The 17,129-nt window shown below is 41.8% G+C and overlaps 1 protein-coding gene across 2 annotated transcripts in view; it reads left to right on the top strand.

The window, feature by feature from the left end:
- The window catches only part of PRDM2 (PR/SET domain 2), a 64,526-nt gene that overhangs the window by 6,805 nt on the left and 40,592 nt on the right, over positions 1 to 17,129 (top strand). For both annotated transcript variants that reach the window (XM_032708931.1, XM_032708932.1), the window contains exons 3-6: positions 5,949 to 6,066; positions 6,329 to 6,432; positions 9,561 to 9,713; positions 15,288 to 15,414. In XM_032708931.1, the coding sequence (XP_032564822.1) occupies positions 5,949 to 6,066; positions 6,329 to 6,432; positions 9,561 to 9,713; positions 15,288 to 15,414 (502 nt within the window). The remainder of the gene's footprint in view (positions 1 to 5,948; positions 6,067 to 6,328; positions 6,433 to 9,560; positions 9,714 to 15,287; positions 15,415 to 17,129) is intronic.

Genomic DNA, 17,129 nt, shown 5'->3' with positions numbered 1-17,129 from the left:
GCACAGCTCCTTTGTGGTGCAGTACTTTGCTGTAGGAATTCACAGATATCCTGACTGGAGGGTGTTGTTTTAATCAGTGCCAAGTGTGGAGCATTTTATTCTGCATTTGTCTTTATCCAAGTAGGAATTGTACCTCAGTTTGTCTGTCACACACAGCTGTATTACTTAAAGATGCAGAAAAAGTACACGTTGCCTTAAATTTTCCTCCTCAGTCTTTCTCTCTCTGGCTGATCTTCCCAAGCCCCTTTGGCTGGGAATGTGACTGCAGGAATGTCATTTTGACTTTGCTAAAAAAGTCAGCCCTGAACAGAAGCTTTATGACTCAGAAAACCACAGTCATGTAAAAAGCTTTGTATACTTTTTATTGATGCCTGTAGCTAATGTGTGCTTTTATTGCCCTTTATACCCTTGTTTGATCAGCAGCAGCCCTGAATACAACTGTATTTTACTAAAATTTACTAGTAAAAAAATTTTACTAATAAAATTTAGCATTTTACTAAAGTATGTTCTCTCTGAAGTTGTAGATTCATAAGTAATTACACTGTGAAATGGGTTGGTGGGATGTTTCCTGTTGCTTTTTTCCTCTGATTTAAACTGAAAGGCCTTTGAGATATGTGTACACACTAAAAAGGTAAAAAGCAAAGTACAGTGTCTGTCAGAGCCTTGAAATATGTCTTCTAAAAATACATATTTGTATTATATCTGTAGACAAATATAAATTACACGTGTAATAGAAATGCCATTTGCATTATCACACTTTAAAGCATCAGTAGTGTGTTTTAGGGTAGCAAGTTTAACTGTTGCTTCACAATTTCTGTTGAGACTTGAAATGTTTCCACCTGCAGGGTTTGCTTTGATGCCCTCAGTGGCACAGAGGGAGCAGCCCATTGCTCTGTCTGCCTGAGGAGTAATCCTGCTCTATTGGTCCTTCTGACCAGCTTTGGATCCTGCTAAAACTCTGACAGCTGGAGATCCTCACCTGTAATTGTCACCACTGACTGTTTCCTTCCCATCTGTGTGTCCATGTCCCCTGTGTCCTGTCTGTCCTCGTGTCCCCTGACCTGTTTCTAGAGCTCAGTAACATTTCTCTGCTGTATCCAAAGGTACCTGTCTTAGGGGACTGCTGCTCATTTCTGCAGCACTGGGATGTGACACAATTCAGGAGTGAGGTGACTGCCTCTGGGAACACTTAAATAGCTCAGAGTCCTCCTTGGTCTTTCTGGCTTTCACATTTAGTTTCCAAAGCTCACATGGCTTTTTGTTGTTCTATTACCAGTCCTATTAAGTGTGTATTTAGCATCAACCCTGTGGTGTTTTTTTCTTGCAGTGCCTTTGTCATTTCATTCACTGTTGACAAGTTGTAGTGCCAGGTCTGTATAAGAAATGTTTTTGCCTGATGCCAAACACCTTTCAAGTGTTCTGTTCTCATACTTCTTTCATTCTGCTTGTCTCTGCTTTTGGTGTGACTTCAGTGACCCTGAAACTAATTGGGCTGGTGTTAATTTGGTTTGTGGAAAAACTGCTGGTTTTGTGGTTTATCTTGTAGAAAAGTAGCAAAGGAAAACCTTTTCATAAATGCTGTGGTATGTTGTAAGGAGAAGAAGGATTAAAATTAAAAATAATAGCTGTTGGGTTTAATATTTTTGGATTTCTTGGAAGGTTGCTCTCTCAGGATGAGCAGTGTGCATCCTCTGTTTTAAAAGGAGATCTGCCTTTAATATGTAAACTAGTTCATCAGACCAAGCAAACACAGGGTTTGACTGGGAGCATTTTCTGCACCTCAGACTCAGTGAGACAGAGCAGGAGGAATTTGGGGGCTACGGGCAGGTATTTAAGAAGTGCTGGGGCACATGGTAACAAATTATACCTGCACTTGTACTGAAACTCCCTCCTCCCCCCATTCCTTCTGAATTTTGCAATGATTATTTCCAATATTTCTGATACATCTTTAATTTTCAAGGGCAGCTGTGACAAAGAGGGGTAGCCAGGCAGGGTGCTTGGACAGGGAGAGACCTTCCTTCTTTCCCTTTGCTGTGCTACCTGGCCCGACTCCCTTTCCTCAGCCACCTCTTTTAACTCCTCTGCCATCTCCCTCTCTCTCTCTCCATGGCATCCTTTCCTTTATCTCCTCACCTTAATCCTGTTTCCACCCAAACCTGACCCTGAGTGCTGGCAGTCATCCCACTGTTCAGGATGGTTTCTTCCTTTTTTTGCTCTAATCTCTGATCACCTGTAAACATCTTGTTGCAGGTACCTTTTCTACTCGGCTTAAATAATGTTTGTAACATTATAGACTAATTTGTAGTTGATCCATAGGGACGATTGTATTGAAAACTGTGTGAAAAGTTGCTTAATGTGTTGAAAGAAGCTGTCAGAGTGATTGGACTCTGGATTCGATGCAATCAGGAAAAGATGGTTTCAGTTAAGGCACCACTTCAACCCTCAGAGAATTCCCTGGCATTGTTCTAAAGTCACTTTATGCTGGATAATTTGAATGCCAGAAATGTAATTTTTTTTTTTATGAACTTCAGAGTAAGAAGCTTAAAAGTGAAATGACCTTCAGGTGGTTTTGTATTCAAAATTTCTGTCTTGGAGGGAGCAAAAAATACTGCATTAAGGCTTTCAGTTAAATGCAGAAGTTGGCTGTAGGACATGCACAATGCATTACCCTTATCAAGAAGTGAACTTTTTAAACAGAAAAAAGATTTAAATGTGACTTTTAAGTGTTGGGGGGAAAGTGTTTGAAATACAGCATTTCTTTTGGTAGACAGACGTTCCTTGGAGACAAGCTGAGATCTGGAAAACGTTTCAAGTAGCTACATCTAAATTGCAAATAAAAATAGATTGCCCGCATTTGACTGAACTGAATTGTTTATTTTAGTGTTTTGAATTTGGTTGCTTGTTACCATTCCTTTGAGGTGTGAAGTGTATTGTTGTGTACAAGGCCATATCCAGGTTTGTAGTGCTTGTGAAATCCATTAATCTGACAATTGTGAGATGAGGCTGAGTACTGTGTTCTCTGAACGTCCTGCTATTCTTTGATTGATAACAATAAAGTTCTCACTGTATTTTACTCCATACAAATAGACTTCTTAAACGGTAGAACAGTTTGGGGATATTTATGGCTAAAAAGCATCATGATTATTAAGGAATATACCAGGAAAATCGAAGATATAACACAGTTCTGTACACTTCTGTCTGAATCTGTTGAATCTGGTTTAAGTTTTGGTAGGTTAAAGTTTATTTTCTGGCTTGAGATTTTTAACTATTCATGCAGCAGCTGAGATTTTTGACTGCTCATTTAAAAAGCCAAACTGAAAACAAAACCCCCCAAAGAAACCAAACCCCAAAGTGAAACCCAATCAAAAAAAAAAAAAAAAAAACCACCCCACTTTTACCTTGAAACTGGAAGTGCCTGGTTCAGCGAGCTGTCACACAGCCCCCCTCATCTGTGCCTGGATGTCATTTGTTAGAAACCACTGAGAAACATAGCCTTGGTTCTCCCCTGCTGAAATCCTGGGATAATGTGCTGGAGAGATGTTTGGGTTTCTTTGATATGCTGAGGAGAACGTGTTTGTTTTTCATCTCAGACATGGCTTCTTGCATATCAGTTCAAGGCTAACAGATGTCTGACAATCAGGCTTCTTTCATCAGTATTTTTCCTTTTGGGTTGTTGGAAGAGCAAAATACATCTTTGCTCTGCTTTGAATAGACTTCAACTATTAGAACTAAGGAACAAGTATTTCTCCCCCTCCCTGGTTTTATTACTCTCTTGGATGGGAAGGGATTTCTGGCATTCTCTTCCTTCCCTGCTTTCCACTTTGGGGGTCTTTCTCCCCTACAAATAGCTCTCTGGGAGCTCTGTGCAGCTGTTAGGGCTTACCAAGGCAGCACCAGAATAACTTTGCTCTGACTCCAGTTTGATCAGTTTTCTTGTCCTTGCAGAAGATTTGTTCTTGTAACTTCATTTTTTTTTTAAATGTAGTGAATCACTGCCATAGCAGCACCCTCACAAAGAGTGGGTGCAGAGGAGCAAAGGCTGACAAGATTTATCTGTTTTGCTTTAGAGATAAACCCCTGAAATTTGATATAGCATATCAAGATGGATTTTAAAATCTACTTCCAGTAGCCTTTCAATATATTTCATAAGTGCTCACTGGAAAAACTACTGTTGTATCTCTGCTTTATGGTTATAGGTAAAGGCAAGAATAATTTCCAAAAAGTCAGGGTTTACTGAGACAAATTTCTCAGTTAAACACCTCCAAAAAGTTGGTTCAGAGCTCAAGTATAACACCCTTAGTATTAGAATTGTTCCTGCCATCACCACCAGTATTGGTTTCTAAGCAGAATGATTAAAGTTTGTTGTTGGAGGGCAGGTGGGGTTTTTTTAGGGCATGTGGTTCAACACATGCCTAGTTCTCACCAAGCACAGTCCTTTCAGAATGTGAACACATTTTATGGAAACTTTTCATTCTTGTAACTTTAGACTTCTGGTCGTTTTTATAAGAAATAGTGGTTTTTTTAATTATAATTAGGTAATAAGGAGCTGGGTGTTTAATGACACGTGTGAGTAGCATTTACTGTTGTGTTATACAAATAATAGTATGAATAATATTATAAGCAGCCTGTTGAACCTTGTAGGCTCCTTAAATTGGAACTAATCACTTGCTAAACATTTGTAAATCGTTTATTAGCTTTCTATTGCCTTTCAAACTTTAACATAAAAATACCTTAAAAACTTTTGTATTAATTATAACCTGCTGGCTAAGGCTTCTGAGCTGTTTGTTGATTTAGGAATTATGATTAACATTTAGGGTACTGAAATAATAACTCATATGACTATTTAAACCCCTTTTTTCTCTCTATAAGCTGCTGTTCTGTTTGTTGCAGAGCAATAAACTTGTCATGCAGAACTCGAATCATCAGGAGCTGCAGTGCCTGGACAAGGGGGAATGGCTGCAAAGTGCCTGAGGGCAGGGTTGGGTGGGATATTGGGAAGGAATTCTTCCCTGGGAGGGTGGGGAGGCCCTGGCACAGGTTATTCCCTGGCTGCTCCATCCCTGGAAGTGTCCAAGGCCAGGTTGGATGGGGCTTGGAGCAACCTGGGCTAGTGGGAGGTGTCCCAGGCAGGGGATGGGACTGGATGGGCTTTAGGGTCCCCCAGTCCAGGGAGGAATCTCCACACACACTCCAAGAAGGGAATATGTCAGAAGAGCCTGTTAAAACTTGGAACTGGGCTTTTCTAGGCTCAGCTGAAGGACTGTCAGTGAGATGTGCCCAGCCCAGCTCAGCAGCTTCTCATGGGTTATCAGGGGTGTCACTGGTTTGGTCCTTTATCAGGGACTTCATCAGCTCTGCCACTTCTTCCCCTCCCTGGCTGGATGTTTGGGCTTGCTGAGTCCTGCTGGTTTCAGCATTATTCAAACCAAGCCCAGCAGGAGCCCCTTCCCCATTCCCCACTGATAGCTTTGCAAATAGGGCATTGTTCCAGTGGTTTTACCCCATTCCAGCCAGAGCATCCTTCAGCAGAGTAGGTGGTGCATCCCAAGTGCAAGTTCTGGTATCTACACTGGAGCAGTTCATTTACTGCAACACCCTTCTTTCAATAGGTAAAACAATTAAACTTTTCACTTTAGTGAACTGTATGTTCTTCTTGGAACTCTGAGTTTGGTTTTCTCCTGAAGTTGCTGTTTAGTCTTTCTCACAAGTTATATGTTTTCACATAAGACAAGATCAGAAGCTATTTTAGATTACTGTTTGGAGACTGATCAGATTGAGTATGCCTGGAAGCCATCCTTAGAAAAAGGGAAATAAGTGATTACTAACATATGTGAAATTATCCTCAGTGTGGTGAGTTTGGAAATTTTACTTTCATTTCAAGTCAGGAGGTTTTGTAGTGTTGTCAGTTGTTTTTCTCTGTTAATGCTTGTTGGCTTTTGGACTTGCAGAACACAACTGAGTCTCCTGTCACTGTGGAGACCTTGGATGATGTACCTGAGCACGTGCTTAGGGGCCTTCCCGAGGATGTGAGGCTCTTCCCATCTGCTGTGGACAAGACACGGCTTGGTGAGTGCTCCAGCTTGGAAAGAATGAGGGTTTTTACAGGAGCTCACACACATCACAGTTGCTGTCAACATTTGGTGCCCTCCTGTGCTGGGTAGAGATAATGTTTGGCTCATTTATCTGAAATAATTTCATTTGGGAAGAGTGGACAGCTCCCCATTTGGAGGCAGACACACGTACTGATCTCAAGAAATATGAATTGTGAGTAGAAGATTTGCTTGAAATAACTTAGGTTGGTTTTAACTCCTGATATGTGTCTCCTCAGGTGTCTGGGCAACAAAATCAATTTTAAAAGGCAAGAAGTTTGGGCCATTTGTTGGTGACAAGAAAAAAAGATCTCAAGTCAAGAGCAATGTGTACATGTGGGAGGTAAGAAATGGCTTGTAAATGGGAAAAGGTGTCTGTCACTAGGTCAGTATTTTGTATTTACTTTACTTTTTCCACAGATTTTACGAATAGACTTGATGTAAGGTAATTGCCATCTATTACTAACAGTTATTTGTAGACACTTGGACTCTGAGTTACAAAGTTTTCGACTGTTGGCACTGCTGGAAATTGCTGTGTTACTTTTTTGTGTGCTGTGTGTGGATCACACCTGCCCTGAAGAGTCTCTCACTGGTAGAGCTTTGCTTTTTGTTGGCTTGAACCCTGAGTGCTCTCCCTCTGCAACTGAGGGCTGTCAACTGCTCCTGAAATCAGGGAAATGAGGAGGATGTGGAATCTCCTAAGGAAGCCACAGTACTCCTCCTCATTTAGCTCTTTCAAAACCAGCTTTGTTATGGGAATGGGTTTTCCTTCTGGAGTTTTTGTGAGTTCTCTGCTCCTGCAGAATTTCTTGTGCTGCTTGTGTTTGGGCTTGTCTTGGAGCAAGTGCTGTCTGGACAGCTGAATAGCTGCACTGGTAGTCATGAGACTTGGGATATTATGTGCATTTTCAGAATGTAGGTGGCTTAATCTGGAGTTGAATCCTATCCACAGTGTCCTTAAGGCAGTTCATAACCACTTCCAAAGACTCCTTCAGTCACTCTGAGGACAAGTAGAGCAGGTGGTTTTAGCAAAGTGAATAGTCCAGGAGGGGAGGGATGCAGGAGCTGTGGCAGAGCATGTTCTGCAGCACAGTTTGCTAGTTTACAGATTTTTAGGCTAAAGATACTGCTAATAGTCATCCATCCTTCTGGCCCCTGGTCTGCAAACACTGAACTGTGTAAAAAACTGGATACACATGCAAAACTTAGTGTTAACCTCTATCTGAGGATTTGATTCAGGACAATTTCCCCTAAATGCAGGTTCCTGTTTATAAAAGTAATCAAGTGTTCAAGTAGAATGTTCACTGCATTGAGCTAATGCTGCCTCAAACTCCACTGCAAAAGGTATCTCCAGTTTTGATCTGGTGCAAGAACATTTGGTGAGATTGAATCAACCAAGTAAATTATTGACCTTGCAATTGTGTTGCTCTCAGTGCTGGGTTTTGAATGTTCTTTGGGGATGTTTTTTCAATTAGTGTTGAGAAATGATAGTTGCAAACAACAAGCTGTTACAGAGTTTCCTAGTTTGCAATGCAAGTGATAAATGGGAACCCTTGGTAGATTCCAGAGTAATTGTGTGTTGCTTTAATACTGATTTTGGAGTCAGGAAAAAAGCAGCTAAAATGAGACAACAGCAGTTGGCCCCATATGGTGATACCTGAAACCAGTCCAGGCTCTGAACTGTTGGATTATATGGTTTGTAGAAGGATGGGGGGGGTGGGAGCAGTTCAGTGTGTGGACCCCAGCTGGGGGAACAACCTTTTCCACAAGCATCCCATTTGCTTCTTTAGTCAAATTAATCTGAATAAAAAGCAAGGCTTCTAAAACTGGCATCTCCAGTCAACTTTAATGGTTTGAACTGTCATGGTGGAGGATCACTGTGCAGAAGGTGAGCTCTGTGTGTCAGTGTGTGCTTGCTGTGCCTGAGGAGAGAACACACTTCCCTTTTCTGTTGGAGAAAAGCCACAGGTAGGAAAAGGAGAGCAGGTGGCTGAAAAGGGAGGGAAATGCTGTTGCAGGTTTGGAATGACTGGCACAGCTGGAGGGGCTTTGTTGAGGTTAATGGGAGTCACAGTCAGTGTTACATAGAGGAGTTGGAGCTATTTTCACAGTGCACAAGGCCTTTAAAAATATTCTGTAAATTAGGTTTATCTGAAAAGTAATCAAGTATTTTGTTTTGTGAAAATACCATCATAAAGTAATATATATTTAGAACAAGTAATTAATAATTACATTTTGACATATAGTCCATATCTGTTTAACTCTTCCACAGCATTGTTGGCTTGTTTCTTCCATTTTAACCAAAAGAGTTGCTTTTGCAGTCTCATCTGTGATGCTGTTTATGCTTTCATATTGCAAGGGCTGAGTGTGCTGGGGAACATTCTTTCAAAAGTCAGCTGATGAAATCCATGCTGGAAGAGTTTAAGAAAGGGAGATATTTTCTGTTTGCTTGGAAAGAAATCAAGATGATTGTGGTATATTTATTAAAACTTTGCCTTTATTGATAAAATTCTGTCTTTCTAAATCAACAGTATATCAGCATAAATGAAATCAAATTTATTAAATAGGGGTTTTTCTAAGCTGTTGTAGAAGTTTAATTGAAATTGAAAATGGAAAATGGTTTTAAAAGCCTTAGCATTAGTTGTAAAGTGTCAGAACCAATAAAAAGCTACAATATTGTAGATTTTTAGCTTTTTAGAAAAACAAAAAAGGAAAAATACCCAGTGGTAGCTCTTTGTACAGGCATCTAACTTGGATTATAAGAAGACTGGGAGATGCATAACAGCTCTGGAAAGAGAAGCAGAGTTGCCTGTCACCAGAAAATACTGGAGATGTCAGTCCCCTTCTTGCTTTATTGCAACCTGTCTGGAAATGCAAACCAGGAGTAGGTGTTAAACTTTTCTTCAAGAATAGAAACCAAAGAATTTATATCTCAGAACATGCAGAAGGTTATTGGCAGGGTCAGTTTTTTAAAGTGAATCACAAGATTTCTGAAAGGTTAAAATATTCTTTTATAACCTGAACACTGATTAAATATAAATTATGCTTTCCCATATCTTTCCAAATAAAGCAAATGCTTCTAACTTCCATATAGTTATTTTTTCCAATTCACCAGATAGTAAAATATAATTCTCTATGCCTTTTTGTCTTAAAATCAGTCATATTACTAAAGGCAAAATGTAAGAGTATCATTTCAAGCTTGCCAAACTGAAAACATGAAATGCTTTAAGGATTTTGGCTTTTGAGCCCAAAACCTTTAGAGAAGGGGTTGCAGGCCAAAAGTTTGGGTTTTTTCCCAGTTGTACCTGATCCACTGAACCCCTGCAGAAGAGCAGCACCACTGTGCCAGCACAGCCCCTGCCTCTGCCCCTCCCCTGTGTGTGCCCTCAGATGGGAAGGATGACTCTGTGGAGCTGTGAAAGGTGTGGTTTAGTGCACATGGCCCTTGCTTTAATGCCATTTCTCCCTCAGGTGTATTACCCAAACCTGGGCTGGATGTGTGTGGATGCAACAGACCCAGAGAAGGGCAACTGGCTCCGATACATAAACTGGGCACGTTCTGGGAAGGAGCAGAACCTGTTTCCTCTGGAGATCAACAGGACCATATACTACAAGAGCCTAAAGGTATCACTGTCTGAGAATCAGTTCCTGCTTTATTATATTTTATTATTATACCTTTTGTTTTCCCTTTATTAAAATACTTTTCTTTCATTATTTGTATTAAACAGATTTTGAAACATTTTACGAAACTTATATTTACTTTGTATTTATCTTCTTTATATTTACTTTAAAAATATAAGTAAATGTAAAGAAAATATATTTGAAGCATTGCAGATGCTACATTTAATTGGTATAAATTTTTCTCTGCCAGTACAGTTGACATTAAGATCTACTGTTAAAATATAGGATATATTTCAACACTCAGTCTCTCTTGTTGGTCAATGATTTACAGTAGCACCGAATTTGATACAAATTAGAATGAAAAACTATAGCAGATTATATAAAATAAATGTTCTTCTATTTTTTTTTGGATACCAAGATAGTTTCTACTGAGGGTTTTTTTGCAGCAATCAGTTATTTTTGTGGTCTGTGCATCGTATGACAAAGCTTGGCTGTCAAGACACTTTTATAGGGAGCTCCATGAAGCAATTTTTCATGGGTTTATACCATTTCAGTTTTGTTCAGGGAGTGAGGGGGAGGCAGGGAAAAGGATGTCATTCCTGAAGCATTTTATCTCCCAAACCAAGAAAAAAAAATGGCTTTAACTATAATGGTGGAGCAGATTGGGGTTAGAATATTGTGCCTAGAAAGTATTGACTCTGAGCAAGGAGCTCCTGGCAGTGAGTGTGTGCAGCTGGACTTGGTTTTTATTTGAAATGCTTTTGGGGGTTTGGGCATATGCAGCCTTGGTTTTGCACTTTTGCTGTTCCTTCCATTTCCCTGTGAGGCCAACAACATCCATAAATAACTGATCTTTGCTTAATGAAAGGGTGAGTTGATCCCAAGCAGTTTTGAAGTTTATAGGGCAGTACAGCAACGTGTGAAACTGTTCCATTTTGGGTCACTCGAGCTGTATTGAAAAAACCAAACTTCTAAACACTTTCTGATCTTTCTGATGGCTTTGTGGTAGAAATTCACTATTTCCAGCCAGACTACTGCCTTCTCTTCAGTGTTTGTTCCCTGAGGATAGGCTCCCAATGGGAATCTGTAGCCACCCTTGCTTCCTTTAGGCACTTTCTCTTGGATTTCCTCTGTCGTTGCCCACAGTCCCACTAAGTCATTAATGTAAGTGTGTTTTTTGAGTCACTCTGACATCTTATATTTTTCTCTCATCGAATCTTTTCTGCAAAGGTTTTAGGCCTGATAATTCAAGCATTCACATATTCCAAATTGGGTTTTTTTGATGGATAAGATTGCACTTTGGAAAATAACTGTGCTGCTGAAAGAGGCCGAGCACTGCTTAAAGAATAACAAATACCTTGTCACAGCACTGAAATATCCTTTTGTTCCTTTGGCTGTTGGCTCTTGCAACTTGATGAATTTTATTCCAGTCACACCTTACTGTTAACTGAGACAAAAGAAGGCATGTAATAAAAAACATCTTAAATGTCCTTCTTTTTTCTGTATAACATGTTATGGTCTAATTTCAAACCTGCTGTAAATTTACCAGCCCAGGTATGAACACACAGTTCTTCCTGATCTTTATCATAATTCATAAATTTAGGGGAATTCCACTTGCTGATAAATAAACAGCACAGGTTTTATTTACCCCCAAAGGAGAATTCAAGTGGCTTGTGTGTAATGTTGTTCTTCTTTACCTTGAAGCATTTAAAATATTGTCATGGCTATTTTTTTCCCAGGGTTTTCTTGAGCTTTTTGTGGGTTTCTCATCTCTAAGTTAAACAGGCTGATTTCCAAGCTTTCCAAGCCTCATTGCTAAGATAAGCAAAGTCCAAATTTGCTTGGTGTAGAAGAACATCAAACCTGCACAGAGCTTTAACTTCCCTGTTCTCTGCTGCCAATGAATAGTTATAGAATTTTTAAGTGAGCACAAGCAAGTATTTTTCTCTTCCATCTTCCCTTCATCTTCACTGAAGGGCTGAGGTTATTTGTAGGCTGCTTTGCATCTGCTTTCCCCAGGATGCATATGAGAGCTGGGATATTTCAGTGAAGCAGCTTAAACTCATTATGGGGTTTCAGCAGCTCTTCCTGCCTCTGCTCATGAAAGGAGCTCGTTGATCAGTGTTGTTCTGCACTCAGGGCAGGGCTTTCATTCCACAAGAAGTAAAATTGCAGTGAAAACACAGTTTCAAAAAGTCTTCTAAAGAAGCCTGGCTGTGAAACTCTCCTTGATTAAAGTGAAATTAATTTGTTTATGGAAGAATGTTTTGTCAGACGAGTTTCTAATAACTCCAGATCCTCCCTGTTACACAGGAGAACACAGTATAACCTTGGGTTATACCTTGTGAAGGTTTCACCCAAGTAAATGTCACTTTGATTGCTTTTGGGGATGTGAGGCCACATCCAGGTGCAGAAGCACAATATCACAGTAAAATACAGTGTCTGTGTGAAAAATAAATACTCTGCTAAGGTCAGGCAGGCAATACCTGTCTGTCTGTACAACACACATTGCAGTGCTTGTACAAGGAACTGAAGTTCAGACAATCTGGGCTAGAACTTCTCAGGATATAATTTATTAGGATACTACTGTCAAAAATAACAGATTTTGAAATGACTTTCAACCTTCTGAACAGAAAGTACTCAGATTAAGGACTGTTAAACGTTGTAGTTAAAACACAAAGCTCAAGAAAGCATTAACCTGAGGAGCCTTTCCAACATTCACACCCTGTTTAGCCAAGCTGTCCCCACATGACACTGCTACACCAAGGATCTGCAGGGAATAGTTTGGGGGAGGTTGGAGTTGGAGTTGTTATTAGAGGGTGCTGTCAGGAACAGTAGTGATGAAGTGGCACTTGCTCAGTGTGGTCCTTTTCTCACTCCAGTTTTCAGTGGGGGAGCAGTTTTTAATTGTCTGGTCTTGAAGCTGCTGCTCCACCTCATTTTAGAAGCTCAAGGTTAGAGGGCTTAAATTAGATTCTAGAGCAGTCACAATGAAACTAAATTCATCAGGTTGAATGATCCAGCCAGGCAGCCAACAAATTCTGTGCTCGTTATCATCCCGTGTTTGCATTGCCCAAAACCTCAGCCAGCTCTTTTCTCCAAGCTTTTGTATTTTTTAGATGATAAGGGGTTTTTTTGCATCATCAGACAACTCTTCTGCCTTCCTTGCTGCTCAACAGCTGCGAAATGGGACCATGCAAAGAGCTTTACCTCTGTTTCTCCTCTCAGGCCTCTGGGACTGGGGGAAGGCAAACCTTGGGCTTTGCTTATGTTAGAACTTAAAAACTTGCCCCAGCTGGAATCTTGCATCTCTTGTTTTTCCAGTGTCTGGGGGTATGAAGGTAACTCCCACCTTTATCAAGTGCTGTGGGACTCATTTAAAAAAAAAAGTGCTGTAGAGGAAAGAAATAATACTGTTGTTCTTGATAGAAAAATCCCCTTTGGCTTCAGACTGGAACTAAGTCTGAGGACACCCTTTGCTCTACTGGAATGATTAAAAACAGGATCTGATCCCCACCAGCCCTGAGAGAGGGGGATTGTAGTTAAGGTATTTAAATTTTTCTTGGTTTTGGGTAGAATGCTTCAGGAAATGGAGGAACAATGAGGAAGATTTAAAAAATAAGTACAAATCCATCTTTAGTCTGCAAACTTGGGGACTTGGTAATTTGAGTCTGATAATATTTTAAGGAGCACGTGAAGTAAACTGATCAATACCAGTTCCTTTTATTGGCAGTGCTGGGAGTATGAGTAGCATTTGCAGTGATGCCTATTTGGCATTGGTCTTTCCTGGGACTTTTTTTTTTAATTGGATTAAAAGAACTAGAAATAGTCAATTTGGAATGGCAATCAAACCTTTCATTACTGTGATGAAGTGGATTCGTTAAACATGCTGTAATTATCTATATTGCCATTAACCCACTGTGACAGTCTTTCCCTGTATCTGTAGATTTTGTTCTAAATCCCAGCTGTAGTGGCTGCCTGAGCAGTGTCACTTATTATTATATTAGATTTAATTAATGTTATTTAATGCTTTGTGTAAGGTAGTTGTGTTTGGCTGGTTGCTCCCTGGGAAGAATTAACTGTGAATGTCCATAGAAGTGAGCTCAGGGATGTCACTGTTTGCAGGGATTTAAATCACTGTCACTAGTTAAGGCAAACCACAGTTTGGGATGTTGGAGCTGGAAGTTCCATGCTAATAATAATAATAATAATAATAATGATAATAATAATAATAATGCAGGAACTGTATTAATAATTAACTATTTAACTGTATTAATGTTAATTATAACTATATTAATATTAACTATATATTGTCAGGAATTGTAGCATTAGGACAAGGAGTAGTGGGTACAAATTGATTTCTGTGATTTTTTGGGAGGGATTTTTTTTTTTGGATATTTGGTGATTTTTTTATTTTTTTTTTTAATTTGGTGGTGCATTTTGGAAGGGAGTGACTTCTGTGTCTGTTTTCTGTGTGTTTTTCTGTGATTTCATTCATTCCCGGGAGCAGGGTTTGGGGTGTCCGTGATTAATTAATTCATTAATTAAGGGGGGGTGGGGTCTGAGGTGTCTATAATTGATTAATTCATTAATTAATTACAGGGATGGGGTTTGGGGTGTTCTGTGATTGATTATTAATTAATTTCAGGGGCAGGGTTTGGGGTGCCTATAATTGATTAATTCATTAATTAATGCCCGGGGAGGGGTTTGGGGTGTCTATAATTGATTAATTCATTAAATAATTCCCGGGAGGGGGGATTGGGGTGTCTATAATTGATTCATTAATTCATTAATTAATGCCCAGGGGCGGGGTTTGGGGTGTCTATAATTGATTAATTCATTAATTAACTCCCGAGGGGTTGGGGTTTGGGGTATCTATAATTGATTAATTCATTAAATAATTCCTGGGGGGCAGGGTTTGGGGTTTCTATAATTGATTAATTCATTAATTAATTCCCGGGGGCGGGGTTTGGGGTGCCTATAATTGATTAATTAATTAATTAATGCCAGGGGGCGGGGTTTGGCATATCTATAATTGATTAATTCATTAAATAATTCCTGGGGGGCAGGGTTTGGGATTTCTATAATTGATTAATTCATTAATTAATTCCCGGGGGGCGGGGTTTGGGGTGCCTGTAATTGATTAATTAATTAATTAATGCCAGGGGGCGGGGTTTGGGGTGCCTGTAATTGATTAATTAATTAATTAATGCCAGGGGGCGGGGTTTGGGGTATCTATAATTGATTAATTCATTAATTAACTCCTGGGGGACGGGGTTTGATGTGTCTAGAATTGATTAATTAATTAATTAATTCCCGGGGGGCGGGGTTCGGGGTGTCTGTAATTGATCCCTTAATTACTCGCGGGGGGCGGGTTCGGTGTCCCCTCAGCCGCGCACCCTCCGGGCCGGCAGGGGGCGCTCGGCGGCGGCGGCGCCGCGGAGGCCCCGCGGGGGCCGCGCCGGGGCCGCTCCCGCTCCCGCCCCGCCGCCTCCTCCCCGCTCCCCGGCCCCGCTCCCCGCCCCGCCAACAACGCGCTCGCTCACTGGCCCCGCTCCGTGTGTTGTGTCCCCGCAGCCAATCGCGGCGGGCGAGGAGCTGTTGGTGTGGTACAATGGCGAGGACGACCCGGCCATAGCGGCCGCGATCGAGGAGGAGCGAGCGAGCGCCCGCAGCCGCCGGCACTCCCCGAAGGCCCGCAGAGGTACGGACCGCGCCCGCCGCGCCGCCGCCACCGCGGGGCCCGCGCCGCGCCCGCACCGCCGTGACCTTCCCCGGGGAGCGCGACGGGAGGGGAGGGCCCGGCCCGGCCCGGCCGGCGGCGCCGCGGGAGGAACGTGGAAGTTGTGGCGGCTGGAAAAGTTGGGAGAGGCGGCGCGGGGAAGGGGAATGGCCGCGGGACACGCGGGGACGGGGCAGGGGCAGCGATCCGGCGTGGGGCGGGGGCTGAGCCTGGGGAGCCGCGATCCCTCCTCGGGGAGAGGGAGCTGAGCCCGGGGAGCCGCGATCCCTCCTCGGGGAGAGGGAGCTGAGCCCGGGGAGCCGCGATCCCTCCTCGGGAAGATGGAACAGCCCGAGGCCGCCGTGATTCCTTCTTGGGAAGGGGGAACTGAGCCCGAGGTCCACACGATCCCTCCTTGGGAAGGGGGAGGCTCCTCCTGGGGCCGCCGCGATCCCTCCTTGAGAAGAAGGAGGCTGAGCCCGGGGACCCGCGATCCCGCTCTGGAAGGGGGAGGAGGATGAGTCCAGGGCCGCCGCGGTCCCTCCTTGGGAAGAGGGGACCTGGGCCCGGGGCCGGGGGTGCGTCAGTGGAGCCAAATGAAAACCGCCGGCCTTGTTGCTCCCTGCGGTTTTTAATTCCTTGTTGTTTTTAGGCTGATCTGGTGGCTGTGGAATCTCGAATGGCTGCTCCTGCCTGGCTGCGGCCGAGGAGGGAGGGTGGGAGAGGCGTTTGGGGGGGGGGGTACAAACACGTTATTCCATGTAAATACATATGTCAGAGCAGACATCCACGATTTTTTCCATGACTAATTCAAGCAGCAATATTCTTCGGAGTGCCTGTGGCCTCCACGCGTGGCCTTATATAACTGACATTTTCACCAACGTTTTAGGCCAAAATCGCAATAAAGTCTTTGGTTACAGTGAGTAAATAAAGAAAGGAAACGTTCACAGCTGTAGCACAAGGATGCCGATTCCTCTTGCAGGGAAATATACATTTTGGAATTCTCTGAATGTTACAAATGAACCAAAAGAAAGGTAACATTTTAAGTGGCATCACTGTAGTATTTAACTTATTATTTAGGGCCTGATCGTACAGGTTGTGGAACTCACGTTGGGAACAAGCTCAAATATCGAGGAGAACAGTTATTATGTAAGTTTTTTTATTTTAGAGATTGAAGAGGGGGCTGTGGTGCAACACAATTAGTTCTTTTGAACAGTAATTTGTGGGTTAAGCAAATACAAGCTGAAATTCAAGCACTGATTTTTATTTACCTGCCTGTAATGAAAAGCATATTCAGCACATATATGAGCAAGGCTCAGTAAATTACAGGCTGTATTATGGTTTTTCCTAAATCTGCTTTATCTTAGCACAGGGGGTTTGTGTGCCTGTGATTTACCTGAAAGGCTAGAAAAACAACCTGCAAGAATTTGATTATATGATAAATCAGAAAAGCCAGACAGAATAATTTCTAAGGTAATTTTTCATGGCACAGAAGTTTGATTTGCATTTGTGAAGTTATGGGTAAAAATATCAGTAAACTAACTTGGTTCCTGGGTTTTGATTTTGTGCTGGTTTGTAGGTTTCAAGTTTTAACTGTTATGGGCTTTGCAGATTTCAGAATTAGGAACAATAAATCTTTTCCCTCGTTTTATGAACACAAGCTCTGTACCAAGGCTCACAATTATTAAATAAAAAGC

Source organism: Chiroxiphia lanceolata, chromosome 22 (genome assembly GCF_009829145.1).
Source record: "Chiroxiphia lanceolata isolate bChiLan1 chromosome 22, bChiLan1.pri, whole genome shotgun sequence".
In the NCBI taxonomy this organism is placed as follows: domain Eukaryota; kingdom Metazoa; phylum Chordata; class Aves; order Passeriformes; family Pipridae; genus Chiroxiphia; species Chiroxiphia lanceolata.
The sequence above is the reverse complement of the archived record's forward strand: the minus strand, read 5'-3'. Positions and strand labels throughout refer to the sequence as shown.